At 38.2% G+C, this 25,354-nt stretch overlaps 3 protein-coding genes across 5 annotated transcripts in view; 2 read left to right on the top strand and 1 right to left on the bottom strand.

Annotated features, from left to right (window-relative positions):
- The first annotated feature begins 289 nt into the window (after positions 1–289).
- LOC139808552 (oxaloacetate tautomerase fahd2, mitochondrial) lies at positions 290–7,149 on the top strand. 2 transcript variants are annotated; one of them, XM_071770660.1, is made up of 7 exons: positions 290–584; positions 1,967–2,128; positions 2,755–2,790; positions 5,502–5,718; positions 6,149–6,483; positions 6,561–6,648; positions 6,739–7,149. In XM_071770660.1, the coding sequence occupies exons 1-7, from the start codon at positions 436–438 to the stop codon at positions 6,799–6,801; spliced, it is 1,050 nt and encodes a 349-aa protein (XP_071626761.1). In that variant the 5' UTR covers positions 290–435; the 3' UTR covers positions 6,802–7,149. The 2 variants fall into 2 exon arrangements, with proteins under 2 accessions (XP_071626761.1, XP_071626762.1); XM_071770661.1 differs by lacking the exon at positions 2,755–2,790.
- A 227-nt stretch (positions 7,150–7,376) lies between these two features.
- On the bottom strand, positions 7,377–8,598 carry LOC139808554 (nucleolar protein 16). Its single transcript, XM_071770663.1, has 3 exons — positions 8,396–8,598; positions 7,958–8,279; positions 7,377–7,883 (listed from the first exon to the last, which is right to left on the bottom strand). The coding sequence occupies exons 1-3, from the start codon at positions 8,500–8,502 to the stop codon at positions 7,749–7,751; spliced, it is 564 nt and encodes a 187-aa protein (XP_071626764.1). The 5' UTR covers positions 8,503–8,598; the 3' UTR covers positions 7,377–7,748.
- A 2,082-nt stretch (positions 8,599–10,680) lies between these two features.
- The window catches only part of LOC139808004 (atrial natriuretic peptide receptor 1), a 93,702-nt gene continuing 79,028 nt past the window's right edge, over positions 10,681–25,354 (top strand). Inside the window, exons 1-4 of one of the 2 annotated variants that reach the window (XM_071769580.1) lie at positions 10,681–11,279; positions 11,437–11,607; positions 12,031–12,205; positions 12,432–12,640. In XM_071769580.1, coding sequence (XP_071625681.1) covers positions 11,063–11,279; positions 11,437–11,607; positions 12,031–12,205; positions 12,432–12,640 — 772 coding nt within the window. In that variant the 5' untranslated portion in view covers positions 10,681–11,062. Of the gene's footprint in view, positions 11,280–11,436; positions 11,608–12,030; positions 12,206–12,431; positions 12,641–17,535; positions 17,968–25,354 lie in introns of those variants that run through there. The other variant, XM_071769577.1, reaches the window with a different exon arrangement.

Below are 25,354 nucleotides of genomic sequence, written 5' to 3'. Positions count from 1 at the left end.
TAAGAATGCTGGTAATTGACAAAATTTGTGTGCCTAACAAATACGTGCGATTCACGTTTCCTGTCGCAGATGTTATTTATTGGCATGATCGATATCGCTTCAAGATAAGATAATATTGTGTAATATCTTATCGTACATCTCGCGAGTATCTCATTAAATTCAACAATTTCCTCGTAGTTTCCTCTTTTCTCCCTTTTCCGCGTCGACCTGTCCAAAGTCACATCGATCAGCCTTTTCGCCTTTTTATCAAGGGGTCACGTGGTCGTACCCCCTACGTGCCGCACGACACTCGAAAGAGCGTGGCCGTGGCCTCTCGGTGATCTCAGTTGCGTCTCGTCTCTCACGACGTTTGTGCCCCTCGAATCGCGTCGGTTTCTCTCTGTTTCGCTCCCCGCTCGCCCTCTTACCTCTATCGGCGATAACGTTCGTCGAAAAATGCCCTATCGTGGAAAATTACGACTGCTCGGTAGAGCGTGTGTCGCGTTCGGTAACGCGTGCGGGAAGAGCGAGGGCAATGCGTGTTTCGCCGTCGCCAGCATTGCCGGCAGCCGAAACTTCTCCGTCAGCCGCGCGCTCGATATGAGGTGAGTACTGTGAGTAGTGTGGAATCCAGGGCCGTAACCAGACGGCGGCGGCGGGCGTGCGGAAGGTATGTTTCGGGCCTCGAGTGATCGGCGAGCCTTCGAGCGTCCCCCGATTTCGTCGCTGTCGCTCCCGACATTCCCAATGCTCCAGAAACCGTTGTTCCGATTTCAAAACGGTATTCCTAATTCCTAATCCGATTCCATTTGAGATCGTCGTAGGGATCTCGAAATGCTATTCAGTCGTTTTGTTGACTGGATACATTTCTAGATTCTCTAAAAGACGAAAATTAGATGGTGAATATTATACTCTACGCTCGTCCTATTTCACGGTTCGGCCGTTCGTCCACGTCTGCCGGAGTCACGCGCACATCGTCGTCTGTCTCTATTAAAAGAGAACGTATCTGAAGCTACGTCTCCGGGATCTACCGGAAAATCTTCTTTCTCCCGTATAAAGATCGCGGGATGATAATTGGTTGATTCTTAAATGAAAGGGTATAGAAGGGAATAAATAAGGACGAAAATCGGTAACGTCGCAGGAATTATTCCTAAATAATTAGAGACGTCTGGCGGTATGAAAACTGCAGTTTCACGTGGAAAAAATTACCTTATCAATTGCGTTTTTTTTTTCCAAAGTCGTAAGTTTGCGATAGCAATAATTACGGTTCTTAGAGGACTCGGAAACGTGAGAACTACAAGTCACAACGCAATGCATCTCGAAATGTCACTCATTGCTATATTTTGAAAGACTATATAATGTTCATTTCTATCAATGCACAGATTAACTTTAATTTCGATTTAACTCACTTTTTATTTTCGTCTAATTTTCAGAACTAAGAAAAGATTAAAAGTAAAAGTTAAATTGAAATTAAAAGTTCATCTACGTTGGTAAAAATAAAACACACACACACGTACACACAGACGCAACGTGGAAAACACTAATAAAACATGTCGTTTTTATCTTAATGGACGCACGTGTATTACGAAATTGACATTTAGACGTACATTATCTATTTCTTCCTGCCATTTTACAAGAAATAAATTTAAGGGAAAAAAGGAAGGAAAAAAAAACGAATATTGCGAGAATTATTTCTTAGAGAGCAAAACTATATATTTCAACTTATTTTGATTTCTCGACTGTCATGTACAATTACCTATTGAGTTCTCGATAACGTGTGATTTAATTCATCGTTCTCTCATACCTGTTTCGTTACGTTTCACCGCTTGTCGCGGTTCCGCTTCCGCGGCGAGCGCGAAATGATCAAAGACGCGCCACATTTAGAAAGTCTGGTCACACGTGACGTAACGTGGCACGATAATTATCCCGACCGGCTCTCGCGACTTGACTTATCCTAATCGATTAACGCGGCATATATTTTTTCCAGGTTCGTACAGTTCACAAGCAAAAGCGGAGGCCCGCAGCATCTCGGGGTCCAGCTGAAGCAGGGGGGTGATATCATCGCCGTGTCCGCGGTCGACTCGCGGATACCGAACACGCTGAAAAAGTTTCTGGAGGGCGGCGATGATCTTGTCAAGAAGGCCAAGAGGTAGGAGAGCGACTTAAACAGCCGGAGACTTCAAACAGTCTCGGAGGAGTGAGGAGTCTGTTATATTTTCGCGCGAGAGATTACAATTGTACATTACAATATCGTCTAACGTGATGACGTAGTTACTTCTTGTCACTAAAATGTGGACAAATTATGACTGGAAATAATTTGGAGTAGATAAACAACAACATAACAGTAATGCTACTCTTCAATTTTGTAATTACTCTCTATTACGGTTTTTTTTATCATAGTGACCAGAAAACTTGATAATTAAATACGTCAAATTGGACTGATATGATTGGAAGTTTGATCTCGGAATTACTTTACAAGTTATTTTTTTCCTATCTGGAATATATATTCCGATATATACATATAGTATTATGATAACAGGTTGTGCGAGAAAGAAAGAACACAATTATAGTAATGCTACTGTAAGAACCTTGGGAATTAAATTCGTCTCTTGATTGGAGTGATATATGATTAAAAGTTTAACCTTGGTATTGTTTTACAAGTTATTTCTTTTTTGATTTTGGGATATACATTTTTGAAATATCTACTATTATATATATTAACGGGTAATACGAGAAAAGAAAGTGTCCGATCTCAACGTGAATTTGTTTCGCCAGGGACGACGATTTCGACCTAAGGAAGGCAGTAGAGAGGTTGGTGCTTTCACTTTCGGCATTCGATTCGTGTGATAAAGTAGTTATTCCCCCTTTTTTCTTCCCTTTCGGCTAGTTATCTGTACTTGTTCTTCGCCCACGCACATAATATACGATGCCGTTGATCCTCATTTCGCCAGGATATATGAAGCCGCACCTTCGTTAATCGAATTCCTTTTTTCCAACTGTTATCAATATCTTATCAAGTTTATTGATTTTGTATCCAACATTACGTTTATCCAACAGTCTAGAATTTCCCATTCGTGCTATTAACGGGTATTTTACTAAATTCCGAATTGTTGCATATTTCCAATAAAGTTGCAGAAAGTTGTTAAAAATGAAGTAGGTACATACAAAGCACTCAATCAATTCTTTGCAATCGTGCAAAGTAATTTCTTCTTTCGACGAACGAAAAAAAAAGATAAATTCATGTTACAATCCTCTGCGCGATATTTCATGTTCGGCGGAAGAGACGTGAAAGTGACTTATTTGAAACACGAGAGAGGAGCAGTATACATGCTATGATGTAATCAATCATATGATGATTGCGTAACGGAATTTTAATCGTACAAACAAGATTATCGCCTTATCAAAAATTTGGCTTGGCGATGGACATCCTGCTCGCGATCCAAATTATTAATTGGAATTTCCGGGACAAACGGCCTTCCAAACACGAGAAACAGTCATTTATAAATATATATACTCAAGATACACATTATATCTCATTACCGATCTGTACATTCGTCTCTGAACATAACGATTGACAAAAAAAGCCGGACATGTCGCGTGACGAACTTGTAATCACACATAAGTGCCTCGTGAATTATTTTCGATCATTAATGGAAGATTGCTATGCGTCACGTCATCACGTGACATTTATAAATCATCACATACATATATTGCATGTTTTCTGTTGTTCGACTTTTATCGATCTCGGCTAAGTCTCGGCAAACACCACCTCTATCGATTGCAGTCCCGCTTAAATACTAATAAATACGTGTCATTGAGGGAACTTTTAAGCTTTCGTATAGCGCGTTTTTACATCGGATTTTTGCATCACGCATCGCGCGACATTCAACAATTGAGTCTTATCATTGCAACTAACTCTCGATCAGACGCAACTGTTAATACTAACTTGAGACGGCGCCTTGTACCGCTGCCAATTGGCGGACTCTCAAGCTTCTTTGGGACAACTAAAATTTTTTAAGTGAAAGCAGCACGCTCCGGTGAATGGAGGAGCCCTTATTTATCAGTTCGTCGTCTGACACGATTGATCAATTAATTTAAAAGTAAATGGAAATATAAAATGTAAATGGAAATACAAAATGTACTTTCATTTTTACTTTCAAATTTAATTTATAAATCATGTCAGACGACGTGTTTGACTCTATCAATTCCCCGCAAACTGGGACAAGTGGTAAAAACGACGATAATTGATTCGCTAATACAATATTCGTTTAATTATATTCCTTTGAGGCTTCCAGTTTCGGAACATTCATTTACGCAATGTTGCTTTCGTTTACTGTTAATTCGGCACAGGTCATAAAAACAGGCATGAACATTTCTCCACGCAACATTATTTTATTTGTAGAAGAGATAACATTTTTTTTTTCTGTTAAGGTCGAATGTTTCGCACACTTTTCATGTTATAATGTAATAAGCTATATAAAAAATTACTGCTTGCAGTATGTTATAATCGTATGATAGTTGTGTATGATATTTACTAATAAATCATAAGAATAGTAGTGTAAATTATATTTGTAAATTATTCAGTTTTCACATGTTCCTCTATATTATTAATTAGTTCCTTCCTCTGCAATTTTAAGAAGAAGAGCGGTATTCCTTTGAGAAAAGAGAAGAAGCAATTATATCAACAGAACTTATTAGAATAGCATTCTTCTTCTTTTAGAATGTGATACCATATATAATAAAAGTTATTTGAATGAGCATGTTATACTTTATTAATATTGAATGTCTCTTTAAAGAAGTCGTGAAGGTAATTTTGACGCACAAAGGACGCACCAATTTAAAGATTCAAGTTAAATGATAATTTATATTACACGTCTTTCGTGACAACTTAAGACTTTGCCTGCAACTCTGTTACGTTTTTCTGTTACGTAATCTTATCTTTGCGAAGCGTAAATCAATGAGGAAAACATTTGTAAAAACTACGGGCGTGTACGTTGTGGTGCAATTAACCGGAAACGGCGGCACGGCGGAACACAATAGAAATGTAAATCATGCTCGGTGCACCCGCATCAATTTAGCAGCACGGAATTATCGGCGAGATATCGAACGCCAGCAGTAATTGATGAGATTTAGACATAGGAGTAATTAATAGCGTTATTACACGCTTATTACCGTAGGTCGGATCTCCTATGAAAGCCCGTTTGTTGCGTACACAGAACCGCTGGAATCGCATGTCACTCATCGACAGCGATTACAGTGATTATCAATTAACAAGATTGCGCATGGAACAGGAAATGCGGGACGCATTTCTGCATGCGAATATAGGCCGAATTTCCTCTTTTCCTGTTCTTCGCCGTCTGCTTCCTTCTGCCTCCTTTAATACCGCGAAGCTTATAGACACTCACACCGTAGGAAGAAAAAAAACGTGCTTAACCAGGCCTCGCGTGCAAGTTGATTAACTTTGAACGGATGATTCCGAAGCCTAATCCAAATGACGCTGACTGGAGCACGATTGATTACAGAATAGTCGCCGAGGGACGGAGCATCACGCCCGAGGTCGACGTGAACTTTCTGGCGCCGGTCACGCGGATGGATAAGCTCGCCTGCATCGGCCTCAACTACAGCGGACATTGTCTGGAGCAAGGTATACCGACTCCGGAGAGTCCGGTAGTCTTTAGCAAATTTCCCAGCAACATCATCGGGCCGCGCGACAACATCCTGCTGCCGAAGATCTCGGACGTAAGTCGACGGCGAACGAGAGGAGGAGGAGGAGAAGGGAAACGCTGCGGCCGGGTCGAAGCGCGGGGTGTCCTCTGATCGCGTCGATTCCGTGTTGTATCTGGAACTGTGTATTTTTAGTTCGCCGGGATTACGTCTTACGTCACGACCCCCCGCTTTCGTTTTCGTTATATCCATTTCAGGCCGTGAACATTGCGCTTTATTGCGGCAGCTTTTTTTTTACAAGCGGTTTCTTGCGAGGTCCGTAGCTTGAATACCGGATTGCGGTCGCGTGTCCGATTGTTCGACACACCGTCATTGATTCATTATGTAGCTTGTCCTTGACACTCTGAATAATTAGGATGCAGCACGTGATGTTTGTACGTTCCGGAAATCGCGCACGCTCGGTCGTATAGCCGGATTAAAGTATGATTGATTTTCAAATTTGCAGAAAGTCGATTGGGAGGCCGAGCTGGCGATAGTGATCGGCAAGAGATGCAAAGGCCTCAGTAATGACGACGTCGAGGACTGTATCTTCGGTTATACGGTAGCGCAGGATATATCGGCGCGCGACTGGCAGAAATCGAAGCGGAACGGCGGTCAATACCTGCTTGGCAAAGCGATGGACACGTTCTGTCCTCTTGGCCCGGCCGTGGTCACCAAGGAAGCGATATGCGACATCAACAATCTGTCCGTGAGGACATGGGTGAATGGCAATTTGAAACAGGACGGCAATACCAGCGAGCTCATCTTCAAACCTCACGAAATAGTCGTCTATCTTTCGCAGTTCGTATTTTTCACGACGATACGCCGACGATGTAATTGAGAATACGCGCAATAACGATGCTAATTAAAAATTTCAGATTTATGACATTGTTACCAGGCGACGTGATTCTTACCGGCACGCCGGCTGGTGTAGGATTCACACGCAATCCACCTGAATATTTGCAGGTATGTTCTTATATTTAATAAATAAATTAAATTATATTCTTCATCATGTGTGTATAATCTGCGTATTTTACACTCGATCGCGTGTTTCAGCGTGGCGATGTACTTGAAACCGAAATCGAGAGTCTGGGACGTCTAAGAAACAAAGTGATCTGAGACCAAAAGACGGAGCATACCTTCGGAAAGCGTTAACAGAACTTCGTGATTTTCATAAGACTGGACTTACGTTCCTTCAGGGATCGACATCCGCGATGACGTTGAATCAAACTAGGATTTGTATTTTGATTTGTATTTGTAGGGATTTCGGATACGTATGTAAGAATAGGTACTCTCGAATAATGCCAATAATTTCAGCGCGATTGCGAATGTTTATGCCAGAGGTAACATCGCCCCTCTTCATTCAGGGCACAAACAGGAAACAGGGTGCCTAACAACATCGATAACGCTAATTTTTTATGTGTCACGTATTTTACGTACTTGTATAATTAAAGCAAGTTGTTTCTACCACATGTTTTTATCTCGTACCATCCTACATAAGTTTAATAGCAAAAAATTTATATCAAATTATATAGAATGTCTTAGATTTTCTATTTTGTCGAATAAATCTTTCATAAAATCATATAAAAGATAATTTAAAATATTTGAATAAAACGCGCGAAGGGAGAAATATTATATTTCGATCGCAATATTTATTCGCGTGCAGTAAGCTTTAATTTATGTAAACTACTAAATTGTCAGTGTAAAATAAAATAACATTTTATTGGCACGAACATTAATACGCATATCCAATTATGCAAAATACAGCAAAACATGTATTTGTGATATAATCCGTTTACAAATACACGTTCTATCACAGGAAATGCATCAGCATATATTTATATAAAGTGATGAAATAACAAATATATATATTCGGAATTATTATTTGTTATTTGCCAATACATTTTGTCAAATGTAACAAACTTTGCTTGATTTCCATCATGATGTGACCCATTTTTATGCCAAATTAGCATGAATTATAAAAGTACATATTAAGTCATTGACTCATATATACGTTAATCTCAATTTTAAAATACAAACAAAATCCTAATATACATTTATGCACGTTAGGACTCTACCTGTACATCGCTATTTTGAACAAATTTGTTATACTGTTCTGGAATTCCTTTAAACATTTTCACCTTAGCTCGTATTTGCTTCCAAGTTAATTGATCATGGTTCTTCTTGTCCCTCGACATTGTCTGTACAGAGAACACGCAGATAATCATCTACTTCTTGTGGGGATAATGATGACTTTACTTGCAGAAAATCTCACCTTGTAATCTTCGCCGTACTTCGTTATTAAATAAGTAAGAAACTGCGCTTGTCCCTTCGGTAATTTGAGAAATCGCTCTCTAGGAGCTTTTGCCTCGGCTTCCAGCTTCTCCGCCACGTAACTCTTTGCCGCGGTCACCTTCATCTTTTCGCTCTTGTGTTCCGAATCCTCGTTTCCCGCAACTTTCCTCTTGGCCTCCTCCAGCATCTCGTGCTTTACATTAGGAATTCGCACTGCCTCGTTTGGGTCATACGCCAAACCCATCTTTTTCAAATTGACACGAGTAGACATCTTGTTCTCCCATGCTTTCTTTATTTGATCACTAAAAGTCAAACGTAATAGAGTAAATAAATACTAAATAGCGATTATGGTATGTTACAATAAGCTTTTGCAGTATGTTGGGTATCAGTTACACAAATTCTAGGTTAGGAAATTTACCATGGGATCTCCGGTAGTTTCCGTAGCTTATCTCGCATCCTCTTTCGATTCACATTTGGATTGAACTTCTTCTTGCGCTTTAGCTTCCTGATTTTTTTTATTTTCATTTTATTTGAGATATTTTCTCAACGCACGTGTGTATACTAGCCGCCGATTTAAACTCAACAACGCGTTCCTAAAAACATCTGCCGATCCGCGGCGTGTAAAGTGGTGTAAAGAGAGAAATCGGGCACGTGATTCGTCTAGTTCCGGAAAACGACGCTACACCGCGCATTCGCAATGGTAGCGTGTCGTGAATCAAAATTGCACCTGACATTTTGGTGTTCGTATGCAATTAAAGGTAAAATAAAATAAAAAATATAGTTGATCAAAACAGTTTTAAATTGTTTCAATCAATAACCGTGACGCGCGTTCGAATGTTTAGCGCGTTTAAATTAAAATGGAGTTAAAATTCGAATGAAGAACTCGCGTCGTGTTTTTGTATATAGCGATCGATAAGCGAGGCGTCTTTTGAAACGTTTTTTTTTTTACATATGACGATGTTTCGGTATTTTCTGCTCGCTAAATTGAATAAGTTCATTATACAAAAAACTAGAAAAAGATATAGGCGCCCTCTATTGTAATAAACGCATTTTATGTTAAAAAATATTAAACTCTTTCTCTTTCTTTATAGTAATAACTTTAAAAAGACACACACAGAGAGCGTACTTTACCCTTTTATTATACGCTTAAGAAAAAAAATCAAACAGCCGAAACAGACAATCGTAAATTTCAATCTATATACATATAATCATGAATCCCAGACAAACACGAGCAGAAAATCATTACGAACCGAATTGACAGTTCAATCCCGAGAACCGGATGAAGAAACGGGGAAATATCTATCGAGGGGAAGAAACGTCAAACGGGAAAATGGCAGAGCTAGCACAATATGAGGAGAAGACCAACCACCGGAGACGATTCTCCGAGCGAGGCAGCGCTTGACGCGATTGAGGGGCGGAACCCTCGACGGAAACTCGATCCTCTCGAGATGGAATATAGACCCCGACAACCCCCCTGAATGATTCGCGTGGGAGGGGGCAGAGCCGAGCGAGCCGTGCACGTCGGAGTTTTCGATAACTACTATCAATCGACGCGTGATATCCGTGATAAAGACGCGTGTGTATGTAAGTGCTCCGCTTGTCACCGGGAACAAGGCAGCCGCGTGATCGTGAGGTGTCAGTGTATTTCCGGCGATCCCGATGTGAATCGCGATGTCTGCCTCTCTTCCTGTCGCTCATCCCCCTCCCCTTCCCTCGCGCGTCCAGATACTCCCGAAATCGGAATCGGAATCTGCTCCTCCACGCATTTTTTAAGTCGATTTAGTCTGATAGTACGCCTCTGATTGTGTTCTTTCGTTGATCGCGGTCGAGCAGCGTCCGCGGGCTCTTCTTTCTTTCTCCCCGCTTATCAAGCTCGACGAAGCTCGGGGGAGAGATCGAACAAAGGAACGTGGGACGATGCGCGTCCGGCGCGAATGCGAACGGGTCACGCAAGGATCTTCTTCGTTTGGTCGGACCTAGATTCGGCGTAGTGTTCATTGTGGCAGCTCGCATCACGTAAATATTTTCCCCGGCCGCGGCGGTCACGTATTGCGCGTATAGGTTCGCTGATAGATTTCCCGGAGTGATCGGCGAGAGAGAGGTGTCGCGTACGATAACCGCTTTAAAAATATCCGCGATATGGAATCTAAATAGTTTTAAAACTAATACGTCACGTCTCCGATAAACGCGGCTCGATTACAATTATTGTAATCTTCGATGATGTTCTACGCGTTCTCGAAATAATAGATAACGGTAGATTACAGTTGACATTACATAAATACGTTATTTACGAAATGTGCAACAAGTAAGTAAATCAGAAACAATTGACGTCCGTTCGGTGAAGTTTAATTTTTAAGGAATCTCAAAAAATTCGAGAAGGATTTCTTCCTTTTATTTAAATCCAATTTAAAGTTTTCACTTTTACTTTGAAATTTATTCCTGGTTTTAAAAATGAGAACCTTTATGGAAAAAGTTGCATAGTTGCGAAAAAAAGCACACGAAACTAAAGCAATTACTGCAATATTTACTATAGTTTCGTATACTTTTTTTCGCAACTATCGTAGTCTTTCTACTGTATTTTTCCGTAAGGGAAAAGTGATCATTTTACAAAACATCTATTCTCAGTAATATCCTATCGAGCTCCGCGCTCACTTGCTCCAATCTGCATTGTTCGTAGTTCCATTGTAATAAAGCCGAACGTACGAGACAAAGTAACACAGCCGTGTAATGCATTCGCGTAATTCGTTAGAGGATAATCCGCTTGGCGATACTCTCCGCTGAACCAGAAGAAGCGGCAAGTGAAACAGCTGCCGATGCGGTCGGACAAACCGGCAGGAACTCGAGAGTGTAACGTGAACGTGTCGGCGCGAATGAATCGCAAGGACCGCGGCGCGATCGCGAGACGGCGAAATAGTGTTCTCATGAATCAGGATCTCGCACATGGTGAGCTCGTCTCGCGATGATAAAGACGTTTATCGTCGTGATCGCCGGTGACATCGGGACGACGATGCTTCGACGCGATTCCCGATCCGGCGTGACAAAGGACTCGATCTGATACACCGAGATCGCCTTCTGGTTCGCACCCATGGGTTCCCGCAGGATCGTCATGCTGACGATCCTATGGCTGATACATCGGGCGGAGGGCAAAATCACGTGCCGCGAGGTGCAATTGCATCGCGACTGCGAGGCGTTGTGCAGCACGAACCGCGACGGCGTCGTTTCTTGCGAGCTGAGGGTCGCCGTTCTCCTGCCGGCGGATCCAAGATACGATATCTCTCTGCCTAAGGTCCTCCCGGTCCTCGGTAAGAGCTACTGCGAGCATCTCATCAGACGAACTGGGACCGGCAAACGCGAGGAGTTGAATAAAATCAAATTTTGCCACGCGCCACCCCTCACAAGTTTAGCTTTGTTCGAATCTGTGCACTGTGCAGAAGAGCATATCGGCTTTCTCATTTACAGATTTAGCGGAGTACGAAGCGAGATCGCGGAATCTGTTACCGTACTGGCTGAAGCTGAAGTTCGTGCCGCAAGACGATCATTGCGACGCGATGTACGCGCAAATCGGCGCGATCGACAGCTACTCGCATTGCGTGCACCTGTTTCTTGGGCCGGCATGCGATTATTGCGTCGGTACGTCGCTTGAAATTATTTTAATGAATTCTACCGAATCCCCTCGTAAAATATCAATTGCCTGCAGTCTGAAAATAAATGATTCTAAAACCATCTCGGTTTATGCTTTAATCCACATATAAATTACATCCGTTAAAACTGAGTAAGCTGTTTCATTATATATAAGATTTGTTTTAATATATTACATTAAATTTTCGTAATCTTCCGCATAAAGATTTCTGTGTCAAAATGATTTAATTGTAACCGCACTACAAGAGCGGATTTTATAATAATTTTTATGTTTTATATTCTCCTTTTTTATTTTTTTTATATTTTTAAAATATAAAATATTTTTAACATATGGCATATTTCTTCTGAGCTGTTCTTCTTTTATTTTTTATACTGTTTCCATTATTGTGGTATTATTTAAGAGTTTTCTTTCAGCGGTCGTCGGCAGAGTGGTCAAATTTCTTGGAGCACCTTTAATTACCACAGGAGGCTTTACTTTCGATTTCACCGAGAAAAAAGTCGAATGTAAAGATGAATACTTCATGACCACAAGAATCGGAAGTTTGGCCTTCAGGGACATCGCCAATTTTTTTGTCGCTATAATGAATCGGTATGTATTTATGAGTCAAAGTTTATGCAATATCTATCGATTAAAAATTGATGTAATAAATATTTTGTCTTTATGTGTTTCTTCAAAAAGAGGTTGATATATTAAACAAATTATATTACAAACAGACAATTATATTACAAATGTGATTATTTGACGATTATAAGAAAACTAAAAGTTGAAGGATTATAACAAAATTTTCTTTTACTTTTTCCTTCCTATGAATTAGTTACAAGTGGCGAAAAGTGCATCTCGTTTATGCAACAAACGGGCAAAATCAAGTCGGTGGTAGACATACGTGTCAGCTTATGATGAAGTCAATGGTTGAATTCATCAAGAAGGAGCATGATATTACTTATGGCACTTTCGACGTCGAAGCTACGACTCCCAATGATTATCCGGAGGCCTTGAGAGATCACGTTAGCAATTCGTACGGTGGTGAGTGACTTTTTTTTACATTAATTATTATATAACACTTAAATCAAGTTTTTGAAAATATTATATCGGAAAGATGATTCATTGAGACGTCGAAAAAAACCATTTCAAAATAAGTTCGATATTTACCCAATTAAGTTATACGTCTGCGTGCACAAATATTTTAAGATAAATAATGGAAAATAAATTCTACATAAAATCTCCTTTTATACAGTAAGAAAAGTGTACGAAACAATTAAAAAAAAAAAGTTAAATTAAATTTTATGAAAAATGCAAGGGTATTATCACTAATCAGTAAAAGTAACAAGCGGAAAAGTTGCTTCTTTTGCGTCTTTAGACGTCAATTAACAAATAGCTGGATTTAACATTCAGATCATTTATGAATAAAATTGTTATAAAAAAGTATAAGGAGCTTTCCGAGAAATTACTTCGTCAAGATATCTAAAGGGTTAATTACCGATATATATATATATTTATTTATCTAACGATATAATTATATTCCACTGTCATTCTTCCTCATACGAAATACCACACTATCAAAATCAGATTAAAAAGATATTAATCATCATATTTATCCATATTTATCGCATACCACGGGTTTAAGTGATCAAGTCGTAGACAATGACGCTTCAAGTGCTGTAAACAAGTATTTAATTATAAACGTCGTTGTCTTGAAATGTCGAATCTATGATAAGAATATCTTCCTACGATCCTTTTCAAAAAGCATATGGTTGCATAAAGTTTAATATGCAATCAATAAATAAAAAATTAACAATTATAAGATTATAATTCAACAGTCAATTTTGTTGCGAGTGTACTTTGATCAAATACATCTGAAATTAATATGTATGGATCTTATCAGTATCTTACATTGGCGACAAAAAAAGATTGCTTTTAATCGTCGGAACTTTCTAAATGTGTACTATATTATAGGAATTTTATTGCATTTTTTAAACAGTGTATAGTAATTACTAATCAACACTGAATAATTTGATAAAAATATATTGCTTCTGTATATATTCTTGAATTGTCCCATAATGTTAGCGGAGGCTTTAAGCGTTCGCAATAAATTTAATTATAATCAATATATTTCGAGTGACGTGAGAGAAAGATGATACATTCCGCGCATTAATCATTTCGAGTGGTTTCACCACAGTTATGATTCTCTCATTTCATTCGCTTCTTTTAATGTTAAATATCATGATGATATAAAACGCTTTTGAATGATATGTATATATATTAAAATAAATATATTTTAAAAATATAATTACTATTTATAAAGTTGAAATATGTATTAAGTCTATTTACTATAATATATACTATGGTATAATAATGTATGTACAATATAAATAAAATTAATTATGTTTTTTAAAATTACGTTGCTGTTGAACAACGTTGTTATATTACATAGATTTTATCAATTCTAAATTCTAGCTAAATTCAATGTGAAAGCACTAGGAAGAAAATCCAATTATCAGATGCGGAAAATGTAATCTATTAATATAAGTGGAGCTTTCAGTTGAAATATTGCTCGTTTATAATATCTTTAACGGATAAGAAAGTATTTGCGTAATTTTTTGTTTAACTCTTTTTAATCATTAGGCGAATCGTGCCTTATCATATCTCATTTCGTACGTTATCGCGTAACTTATCATGCTTGGACATTTCTATTATTGATATCTTCTCACACGGCTTTACACGTCACAACGTCTATATTTAAACATTTCCTTAATGAACTTACAAGATTATCGCTATTTAAAGTGTTACAAGGATTTTCGCTCGGAATTATCCCTTCGATGATAACTAGACCTATTTGTGCGTCAACGTGACACCACGTAATAAAATAAATAATGTAAAAATAAGTTTATATAAAAAATAATATAAAAATAGCTTGCAATAAATAATACTTCACACACGTTGTATGGGTAATGGATAAAATATATTTTATTAAGATACGTTCTGTAAACAAAGTGTCGAGGAAAAAGATCAAAGTTTGCAGTATTGATGAATATTAATCGATGAGTCTCGAGTGTTTTATCAACTGTCGAATGTGTCGTCTCATCACACAAAATTCATCAGAGCGTTTTTACATCGGTAAAAATTGTTGGCAATAACTTATGCGATTTTGCAAAACTTTGGAAAATTCCAAACCGTGCATTCAAGAAGTACATGTTATAGGAGCATGTCGTACGGCAATTATGCACATTTAAAATCTTTTAAATCTAAAGTTATTACACACATTTTATAACATTCTTACTTTTTTGCAAAGCAAATAATTTATTACTGTTACGCGAGAAGCGTGCTAGTTGAGTAAATCACAACATAATTTTGCAATCCGTAATTTTATTGTATCATGAAAAAATTTGTGCAAGAATATATAGAAAATTGTTTGTACAAATTGCTTGACAAGAGTATATAAAAATGAGTTTGAAAATTGAAGAACTTTCTGGATATGTCACTCTCGTGTCATCCTCAAAACGCAGAGCAGAGTGATATTTGCGAATGTCATCGATACATTATGCATAAAACGCATTGGTCATAAGTGCCTATTTGCATATGCTCACGTGTACGTGTCGTGTGGTAACACATATGCCCTGAAAGAATATGCAAATAGGCACTTACGACACTTTTCCGCGTGTTACATAAATATTGTACTTTTTTATGGTATATGCAACAAGGTTGATGACATGAGAGCATTAAGCTCGGAAGCAACCATCGTTGGGAGCGACGTCTCTCATAATAAAGACATTAGCCGCCCATTAGCGAATGCTTTTAAGTTTTTCTTCGACTCCGTACCATTTTTTCGTCAGAAGAAATGGTACGGAATCTTAAGAAAAATCTTTAACGAATCGATTATCGATTAACGAATGCGAATTTTTTATTCGAGAAGATTACTTTGGATTACTTTGAGTTTCCTACTTACTTTTCATTACTCATGATTTTCTCGATCAAAATGGAGATCACTTTTTCTTAACAGAAATTATTTAGACATTTTTTTATATCTTTTCTACATTTTTTGAAACATTTTTATGATATGATCTTAAATTAAAGCGTTAAAGTGAAAGCGCATACAAATATCCAAATAAAATCATAAATTATCCAACCACGAGCAAGATAATGCTATAGTTAAATTCTATAAATAATATTTTTAACATGTCTTGTGCTTAAAATAATATATTTTTAAAAATCTACATCACATCCCCATAACACTAAATATTTTTTAATATTACTGCTGTATTGATTTGCCGTTATCTATATAAATGTATCCTAAAATCGTGTGACAGACGAATTCCTTTCTCTTTTTCTCGCTTTCTCTCTCTCTTTCTTTCACACGGTTGGAAATCTATTTTTAATGATAAAAGGACTACGTAGGCAACTCTTGCGTAAATGACACGATCGACAGTTCTTTCACTTCGAAGATCAGAAAGCTGACCTTGACAGGAGACTTATGATATATAGCAAGAACACGCGCTCAAAACGACGATTACGAAAGAGCCTAGAATAGAACCGAAAATAATTATGGACTTAATAATCAGATGTTAATGATACATGTATTTAAAGTTGCATAGCACACTACTATTATATATTTTTGAAAAGTTCAAAAGTATGATTATTGCATCTAATATCAGTAGAAAATCTTTTTGATTTAATAAAATAAATATTAAAAAATAACCTCTCTCTCTTTCTCTCTTTGTGTTTTATCTCTTAATTTTTTTAATAATATTACATATACGTTTGAAAATTGATGAATAATAGAGATTTATATATAATCAAAAGAAACATATATAGTTGATGATTGCAATCTTCGATTTATCGATAAATTCCACTCGGTATTGGCACGTATGTGATTTTTGATACTGTGAAATCTATTTCTCCGCCAATATTTGCGGGCATGCAGGTAGGGTGACGTTATCTATATACAAAAGTATGCGATAGAAAGATGTCCCATTATAGATTTTTGTCGGAGATATTTGCACTCAACAAATTTCTCTGCTTCTTATAGTGCTAGATTTCTGTTTACAAGATAAAATTTGCATTCTTTTAGTGACCATGACATTCTTGACGCAAAAATAAATTTTTAGCATGACACTTTTTGCTAACTTTATAGGAGAAAAACGTAATAAAAATCTGAAAGAATTTATAGTAAAATTTTATAAAATATTATTTGCCACTATTTCGTATTTCAGGTCTACTAAAAATATTTTATATTGCGTCACGCATAATGCTTACAATATTCAATTCTGTTGAGAAATATAACACTAAATTCGTCAAGGGGTATCTCTCCCCGAGATATCTTCTGGCGGATTTGCGGATCTCTCTACAGTGTTTCACAAATTGAAGGCGTATGATAATTGCATAACGTTTTTTAAAAGGACGAAAACCAAAGTTGCGATTATCACTTTTGACCTGAAGCCCTTTAAACACTCCGGACGCACTCCATGGCGATTCGATGCGAAATGAAAGGTGTGGTGTGCACGGAGGGTATTCGAAAGGATTGACGCATGCGTTCCACTTCCTCGTTGTGCTTCCTTCGTGGAGGCGCACAGCAATATCCACCTACACGATCTCGGAGTGGCGTGCTCGCCTGGAGCGAACTGGCCGCGCGATGTGGGGGTGCGATAAAGAGGGAGGACCGGCGGCGAAGATAGACCGATAGACAGATCGGGAGGTGGATAAGGAGAGAAAAGGCACGAGAGGGCGGCGGAGGGATCGAAGGGTGGAAGGGAGAGAGAGAGAGAGAGAGGGAGAGAGAGAGAGAAAGAGAGAGAGCTGGAGGCAGGAAGAGTGCGGCAGAGAGCGAGGGGAGATGAGAACGGAGAGGAGGAGGAGCGATCGTCGACTTCGGTGGGCGATCCGGAGCACCGTGCTTTCCTTCGGTTCGCTCTCAGTTTCAATCGCGCGTTCCGAGCTTGCTCCAGAAGAGCGCGAACTGAGGAGCCGGAGAGATCGGCGATCGGCGGGAAACAGAGCCGATACCTAAGTTCGCGGTGGTCCGCGAAACAATGAGCCACTTTGAAGTATGAGTAACGAGGGATCGGGAAATCAGCCTGATCGCGCGTCGATCGATTTCGGTCGCGAGGCCAGAAACCGGCTATCTTCGAGAGATGTCACACTCGTGCGACAACGTGCTCCGTGACGCAATCAAATGAAAAATCCGCGAAATGGTGAATCCAATTGATCTTGCTCGCGAATACAGTTGGATACAGTGAGGAAGTTGATCTGTCAGTGAAAGAACGATTAGACAACGTCGTATCGCGGCCGAGCGTTCCTTAGCGATATATCCGGTACGCGCGTGTCTCTCACCATTAAAAAGAACATCGGCAAGACGTGTAAGGTCTTTTCTCTGTCTACGGTAAAGAGCGATCTCCGAGACATCTCGAGTTCGAAATTGTTCGTTCGTGCGTGTAGCTGTCTCTCTGCTGCCGGCTCTCTCGACCGGAAAGCACGTGACATTACTCCACTGGATATTCGAGACACTCTTTTCCGTTTATATAGGAAAGGATCTGAACTTGATCCTTGTGCGAATTGATCAGTCTAATCACGTTTACGATTGGCGCATTTCGCGAAATTCCCAGGAAACTTGGTGTTAATTCTAATAAAATACCTACGTATTTTTCGCTATTTAATTTCGAATTTCGTGGAAAAGGTACATTTGGTATTATTACATACACCTATACAACAGAAAATTCAAGTCTTTTCTGTGTGCGTGATAATTGAAGGTTTAAATTACGCGTTACGACGGAAAGAATGGACCAAATTCTACAAATTGTAAGATCCGTTTTAAATAGTTGGCGTGGTTTTTATATCCGCGCAAAATTGAAATTATAAATTAGAGAGTTTTATTTTCGGTGCGTCTCGTATCACTTAATTAAAAATTTATGAAAAATTTCAAGTTCTATTTCCACACATAACATGTGTGGAAAACGTCATTAAATAATAAGATTAGAAAAAAATACGCGTGCGATACATATAATTATTGCAATCAATTCCGAGCTCTTTTATCGCATCCCGGAAAAGAATAACAGTCCATGATTTCGACTTCGACCGGCACACTAGCTGCTACCGTCCTTGGCTACTGATGTTCGGCAAGAAATCGTGACGATGTTCGATACAAATTGTCCTGTTTTTTCTTTCTGGAACATCAATCGTCGACGCGAGAACGAGCGAGACAATCGCGCGCGATGCGAGTCATAAAGAGTCGTGCTAATGTTCCCTCCGCGCAAATTGACTGGAGAACAGCTGCTACGGTAATAAATTTCGAGTCTTTTGCATTTCGCTTTTTCGACGTTGACATATATCGGCGACGGAAGCAAATATATTCGTGTACACAACACACACGGCCGATCTAGTCTTTACTTCGCTCCGAAATACCTTTTTTTCGCCGTCGCGATGGAGCGCGAACGATCTCTTCAATGCGGATCCGTCGAGGTCGTTTGTTATGCGAATTTTATGCGATCTCCCTTCGTTGCAAAAAGAGAACTTTAGAACAGTTTGATCTCGCCCTTGCGATGGGTTAGTTCGTGACTTTCATAAGTAAAACGAGATTGCATACCTAATTCAAAATTGATACTGAACGCCAAGGCTCCACATGCAGGGTATCAAATATGAGAGCGAATGCAAATATCAATCGATGAAGAATCAATTAACACGTTGATTAGTGATCATCCATGACCGGTTATCGTAATTTTGCAAAACACTTGTGAAAGATAATTGCTGTCTAATATAAAGTTATGAATATAAATAACCACATATAATAATATAACATAAAGTGCGCTATTAAATACATTACCCATAAGAGCACAGTTTTATTTAATCATATTATATAATATTTTATCATATTATATGTGTTAAGATAAAAATGTAAATTTTTTCGTGATATGTACAGTAAGATATAAATGACTCGTCGAGCAGACAAGTGTTAAAATAAGTATTCTTGAGTAATTTACTTCTTTATTTAGCAGCCAAGGTTTAAACTTTTAAATTGTGTTATTTAAAATTAGTAAGAAAAGCGGAATGTTTGAGGAAAAGTTAACAATGATCAACTGTAACAAATAGCAAGTCATCTTGTTTTAGCTTACATAATTACATAATAATTAGAAATAGATAATCTTATTACATATACATCACTTTAAATAATAGAAATTAAATGAATTAAACAGTTTCACTGATTTATCTATACCTATTTTATTAATTTGTTTTTGAATCTGATTCTCGCATATATTTCCATGCATGTTGTTTATATTTTGGACGAGATACATTTTTTATAGTCGCGACGAATCGCGAATGGATGATACCGAGATGCTGTCTCACATGAATTCACGAATTTACGATGCAACGGGGCGCCGTAAAGACTATACAGTAGTTTAGCTTTACCTTGCGGAGAGATTAGGGAATGTACTTTTCGAAAATTAAGCATGATTACGTAATTTGGAACTTCCATTTTGACCGCGCTTTGAGTACAGCTTGTTGTACTTTCGGATGTGTACACAAAATGTGATTGTCAGTGATCCAATTAATTACCAACTTTGTCATTCTTGAGGAGAAAACACGATTAAACTTCGCGCGATACGCCGTACTTTCCGACCTTCCTCATTAAATCTTAAACAAATCAGATCTTACTCGCGCTAATCCGAAAACTCTAAGAATTCTCTTGTTATCGATTACACAATAAATCTTATTAAACGCGTCTTAAGGGAATTTTTCATAGGTTGCGTATCTACAAAGTTGATATATCGCGATGTCGCCAGTTCGTGTAAGCAATTCGATATTCTGGTTGAATTCCGGTTCATGCGGGCCTCGAGGTACTGTGTGACGTCAATGGTACCTGAACGGTAAAAGCAGGAAAATGCAAAAACATTTCTTTAATCAAGAGTGTCGCTTTTTGCATTGCAGGGTATATGGTCACGTCTTTCGTTTTTGTGTCTATCTTGCGCGAAACGCTACGAAAACGAGAATAACGAAATGTCAGTATTACGGTGACACCCATCTCGTTATATGTATTCCATCTCGTTGCGAGCAGCCGCCGAGTATATAGTTATTGAAGAAATCCCGAATTGCATTCGTTGCGTATCATATAGTGAGCGCGGACATGTGTAAACGTCGGTGCGATTTCTCGTTCGGAAGTAGGTACGTGTGCCGAATGAAAATGCACACGTCCACATGTACACGCGCGGGATATGAAAAAGGCGCGATGGCAGGCTGTTATACACTTTGTGCACTTGACAAACTTGGAAAACGAGGGACACGGGTAAAAATAACTGCGATCGCTGAATAAGAAAAATGAGAGATAGAAAAATAAGAAAAAATTCAGCCATCTCTCTAGTCTCCTTGCATTTTCAGAGAAAAATAGAGTGTAAAAAATATCTTATACTTTTACTTAAACTTAATATTTTAATTAGTGTAGCTCTCTTTTAGTGCGTGGAGTTTATTCGCGGCTGCCGAATATTCGTTTGTCTTTCAGAAGAATTCCGAGAGAATTTCTCTCTCTCGCCTGTGTATACACATATTTCTTATAACCCTCGTTTTATTTGATTCAGGATCTCTTAAGGGGGAATCAGAAGTTTTGTGTCAAAAAAACTGAAGACCAACAACCAGTTGGAGACACGGCGATAGGATCAAGCCTATCTCGAAAAGCCTATAAAAAATGATTTAGTATCTGCGGGAAAGTCATTTAACTTTTTACATTTACCAAGTTCTTGTCTTTGCTTCCGTGTTTTAAACGACGTGGAGCACATAAAATATTAGAATACATTCAAAATTCTTCGCGCAATTTTTATTTGCAACTCAATATCACCAACTATATTTGTCTTATTTACAAAACTTTTTCATTCATAAATCATCACTAACGAAAGTAATGAAATAATAGATAAAAAGAGAAACAATTTTTAACATTCTTGTTTTGAATAAAAATCAATTGTAACTTTTATTTTAGCAATGTAATCGTGAATAAAAAAATCAATTGCAACATTTGTTTTAATATAAACTAAATGAAAGAGATAAAAACTGAAAAACGCGTTTTCATTTCCTGGTTATTTATTTTGATATCAAGCTTCATCATTCTATGTATTTCTCTTCTGCACTACTCGCGATTTCCATATTCATGACATTTTGCGGAATGTTGAATTAAATTTACGCGAATTTAGTTATTTTAATACATACATATGTATATATACACACACTCTAATTTCTTATTATTCTTTCCCTATATTATAACGTTTATTAGCTAATCCTGTTATATACCCGGCGCTAGAGTTCGAATTTTGCATATTTTCTTTTCTCTAAAATCATTTCCTATCCAATTTGATTTTGCAGAATGTATACTATATTATATATCGAGGTTATACTCTTTTTGTCAGAGAGAAAGCTTATTCTATCCCAGTCAACATATTTACATAGATATAATATTTAAATTTTAACAAAAATATACATTTTTATTATACTCTAGAAACTTTTTATCAAAATATTATATAGAGCTAGTAGTACGCAAATAAAATAAAAAATAAAAGCGATCTATAATTCCATCAAAATATTTACAAGTAAGTACTTTATTGTAAGTAGTAAACCAGAAGATGTGCGAGGACATCGTAACAGACATGTATGCATACGATTGAACATTTGGTTATCAGTTTCTGTTAGGAAAATCCACGGAAACAGGAGAATTCACGGATGCACATATCCCCCGAACTTTTCTCTTTGGGTTGTAGCGACGGAAACGCGTATTTACGAAAGTTTCTGGAGTTTGCTCGTATGACATTGAATGTCTGCCTCGCGTAACAACGCGTCGAGCGCGCGATGAAAGATGATGGTACGTTCGCGGGGTGTCCCGTCAGCCCGTTCGTTGCCGAGATCCAAGCGCGATAGATACGAGCCACAAAGTTGAGGAATACGAGGATAAAGTCGTCGACGCGCGTGAAATTTTTTTTATGACATCGTAACTCGAGCGCCAAGCACTTTTCGGGAAATTTTTCAGTGTGCTTTATGATACGGCCGATGCGGCCTGCGCTAAAAGCAGCTTTTGAGCATATTTCGCAGTTATACGTTTCGTCTGTGCATTAAGTTGCGCTAAATTGCGTCACGGTTAATGGCTCGGCTATATCGCGCGAGTAATATTGACGTGTGCTTGTACGAGTACTTAAAAAAAAGTGATCATATCACTTACGCGCGAAAGACATTTTTTAAATTTTATTTGCGATATATTTGTGCCAATTAATTAATCTCGTTCATCTCGTAATTAAAAATAAATGCAGTAAATTGAGATGTAATGAATTTCTTACATGATTCGGATATAAATAATAACTGAAACGCTTTAAATTCCTGAGTGAGTTTTTATCGAACTTGAGGCTATAAATATTGACGGGCGGTAATTAACGGTGAAGGAGAGCCCTATAAAATAGAATGGAGAGCGATAAGCTCTTCGAAAGCTGCGTGTATTACATATGTCGCTCTTTTTGCGCCGTGCTATGCACATTCCAAATGCGTAGAGCACGCCATTCAGGAAACGTACAAAGCTTTTGACGATTTGCACATTTGATATTCACATCGCGCGGATAAAGTTCACGCGAGCGAATGTATAAAGCAAGGTAGCGTCACAAGTACAATACAATAGGGTAGTCTTCGCGCGCGGCATCGCGGCTCGCGTTTCGTTATGCGGTTCGTAATTAATGTCACATTGACATCGACGCGATGCACCTCGATTGCATTTCGTTTAAGCGCGTTTGACGGATCGCGTTTCTTTGCGGGCGACGGCGGTTTCGATTAAATTCATCAACGGTAAATACCGGGCGGGCGTTTTCATCGGACGCGATCGTCATTACAATTTCTCGATGATGATCGTAATATTTATTCGGCCGTCCCGGAGGGAAAGGTGGTACCTGAGAGAGTTCTGGCGACGGTCTTTAATAGATCAACCGTGATTTAATTAAACGACGCATTGCTCGGCGGCTGCTAATTAACTCGCCCGTATGCGATTTCCCGGGTGATCGTTAATCCACCGTTTCTCTCCGTTTGAACTTCGACAAAGCCAGCTCCGGCAGTTTGCCCCTCGGAATGCGAGAATGATGCTCCACGAAAGTCGCAAGTAGTGTGCCATTTGAAAACTGGAATTACTCCCAAAGTAAAGTCGTGACCTGAAAATTTGGTCTCGGGGTACAAAATCAAATTCACTAATGGCACAACGTGGCGCTGTAATAACGGGGATAACTACAGTCTGCGAAATCACATGCAATTACCGTGTAGATCATTTTCGTTTTTGATATGCTATGCTATCGTATGCAGTAACGTGATTATTATATTTATCGCGATGTTTTGTAAATTGTACGATGCCCAATCCGAATTGCTCGTAGAATGATGTAAATTATACAAAGCTATTTATATTAATTACACATTGCTCGTTCGTTGCACATTAATTTACTGATAAATGCGTAAGGGAATTATTGATAGCGTAGGCTAGTATAGTATATTTGTAATATTTATTATAATTGATGCACGCAATCGCGCATTAACCATATCAAAAATCTATATATATTCTTTATATATATCGAATTCACTCTGTTAATGAGTTTCAAATTCCGACAGCTGAAATTTTATCGAATCGGAAGATAAAAATTGCTTCGAAATACCAATAGCGTTTTCTTCTTGCAACGAAAATTGCGTATTTTGTTAATTGCGTAGTTTGAAGCTTTTGTTCTTTGCCCAACAATAAGGTATTCTTTTGGAATATCCTATTCCTGCCCACAATTTTGGTCTTCGTTTCCTTCAGAAGCTTATCTCTTTTGCCTCGCGGATTCGACTCACTTATCTCTCTTGCCGCTCCTTGGTTTATATTCCCTCTTTAGGACGTTTCTATCTTTTTTCTTTAAAACTACTCGCAGTAAAAGATATTTCGAGAGTTAATTATAAGTCTCCTTAATTGTGGAAGTTCTTCGGTAGAACGGTAATATTTTATAAATCGATGAAACGTCAAAGAACAGGATTTGATAAAACTCGTTGAGAGTACCACTTGTTGCAACATCATCCTTTTGCATAAGTTTATGAATATTAATATGAATTTTAATTATTGCGAAGTGAGGCACATGCTCCTTTCACTTTGACGATTTTCTCAATATAAGGTACTAAATTATACGGAACAAAGGGTTCGTTTCAACGAATTTATTTAATTTCCGTTGAAGACCTAAATCCATCAGATTCTTTTATCCTTCGGGATATTTCCTATTTAACCGCTTATTGGTCAAGTAAATTTTTAGTAAAAAAAAAGTCTCAGTGTATATAGAGACAGATAAAATATATAAAATGATCAATATTTTATCAAAGACAGGTCTTGTGTCCTTTTTACGTTTTCTTTTTTCAATAATATTTTCTCCGTGAAATATACAAACAGCAGTGTTTTGCATATCGCTTTAAGATCTCCCCTTATCGTTACAAAGTTCCTCAATTTACGAATCAGGTTTGACGCTCCCTTCATTGGAACGCTATCCTTACAATTAAGTTCGAACGAAGTTGAGTTTGGGGATTCCGGGTCGAATCCGGGTTTTTGTTTGCTGTGATTAATTTTCATTTTCAAAGACGCCGGTTACATAATGAAGCCATTATCGACTATATCAGGAACTTCGTGAGTTTCATCTAGCAACACGATTCCGCGTCCTATCGTTGATCACAGAGTGTGAATATGAATCGAGCAAAAGTCGCTCTATGCCATCTCCGCGAGATCGATCAATGCCG

The sequence above is a fragment of the Temnothorax longispinosus genome, chromosome 2, assembly GCF_030848805.1.
Source record: "Temnothorax longispinosus isolate EJ_2023e chromosome 2, Tlon_JGU_v1, whole genome shotgun sequence".
NCBI classification, from domain to species: domain Eukaryota; kingdom Metazoa; phylum Arthropoda; class Insecta; order Hymenoptera; family Formicidae; genus Temnothorax; species Temnothorax longispinosus.
The sequence above is the reverse complement of the archived record's forward strand: the minus strand, read 5'-3'. Positions and strand labels throughout refer to the sequence as shown.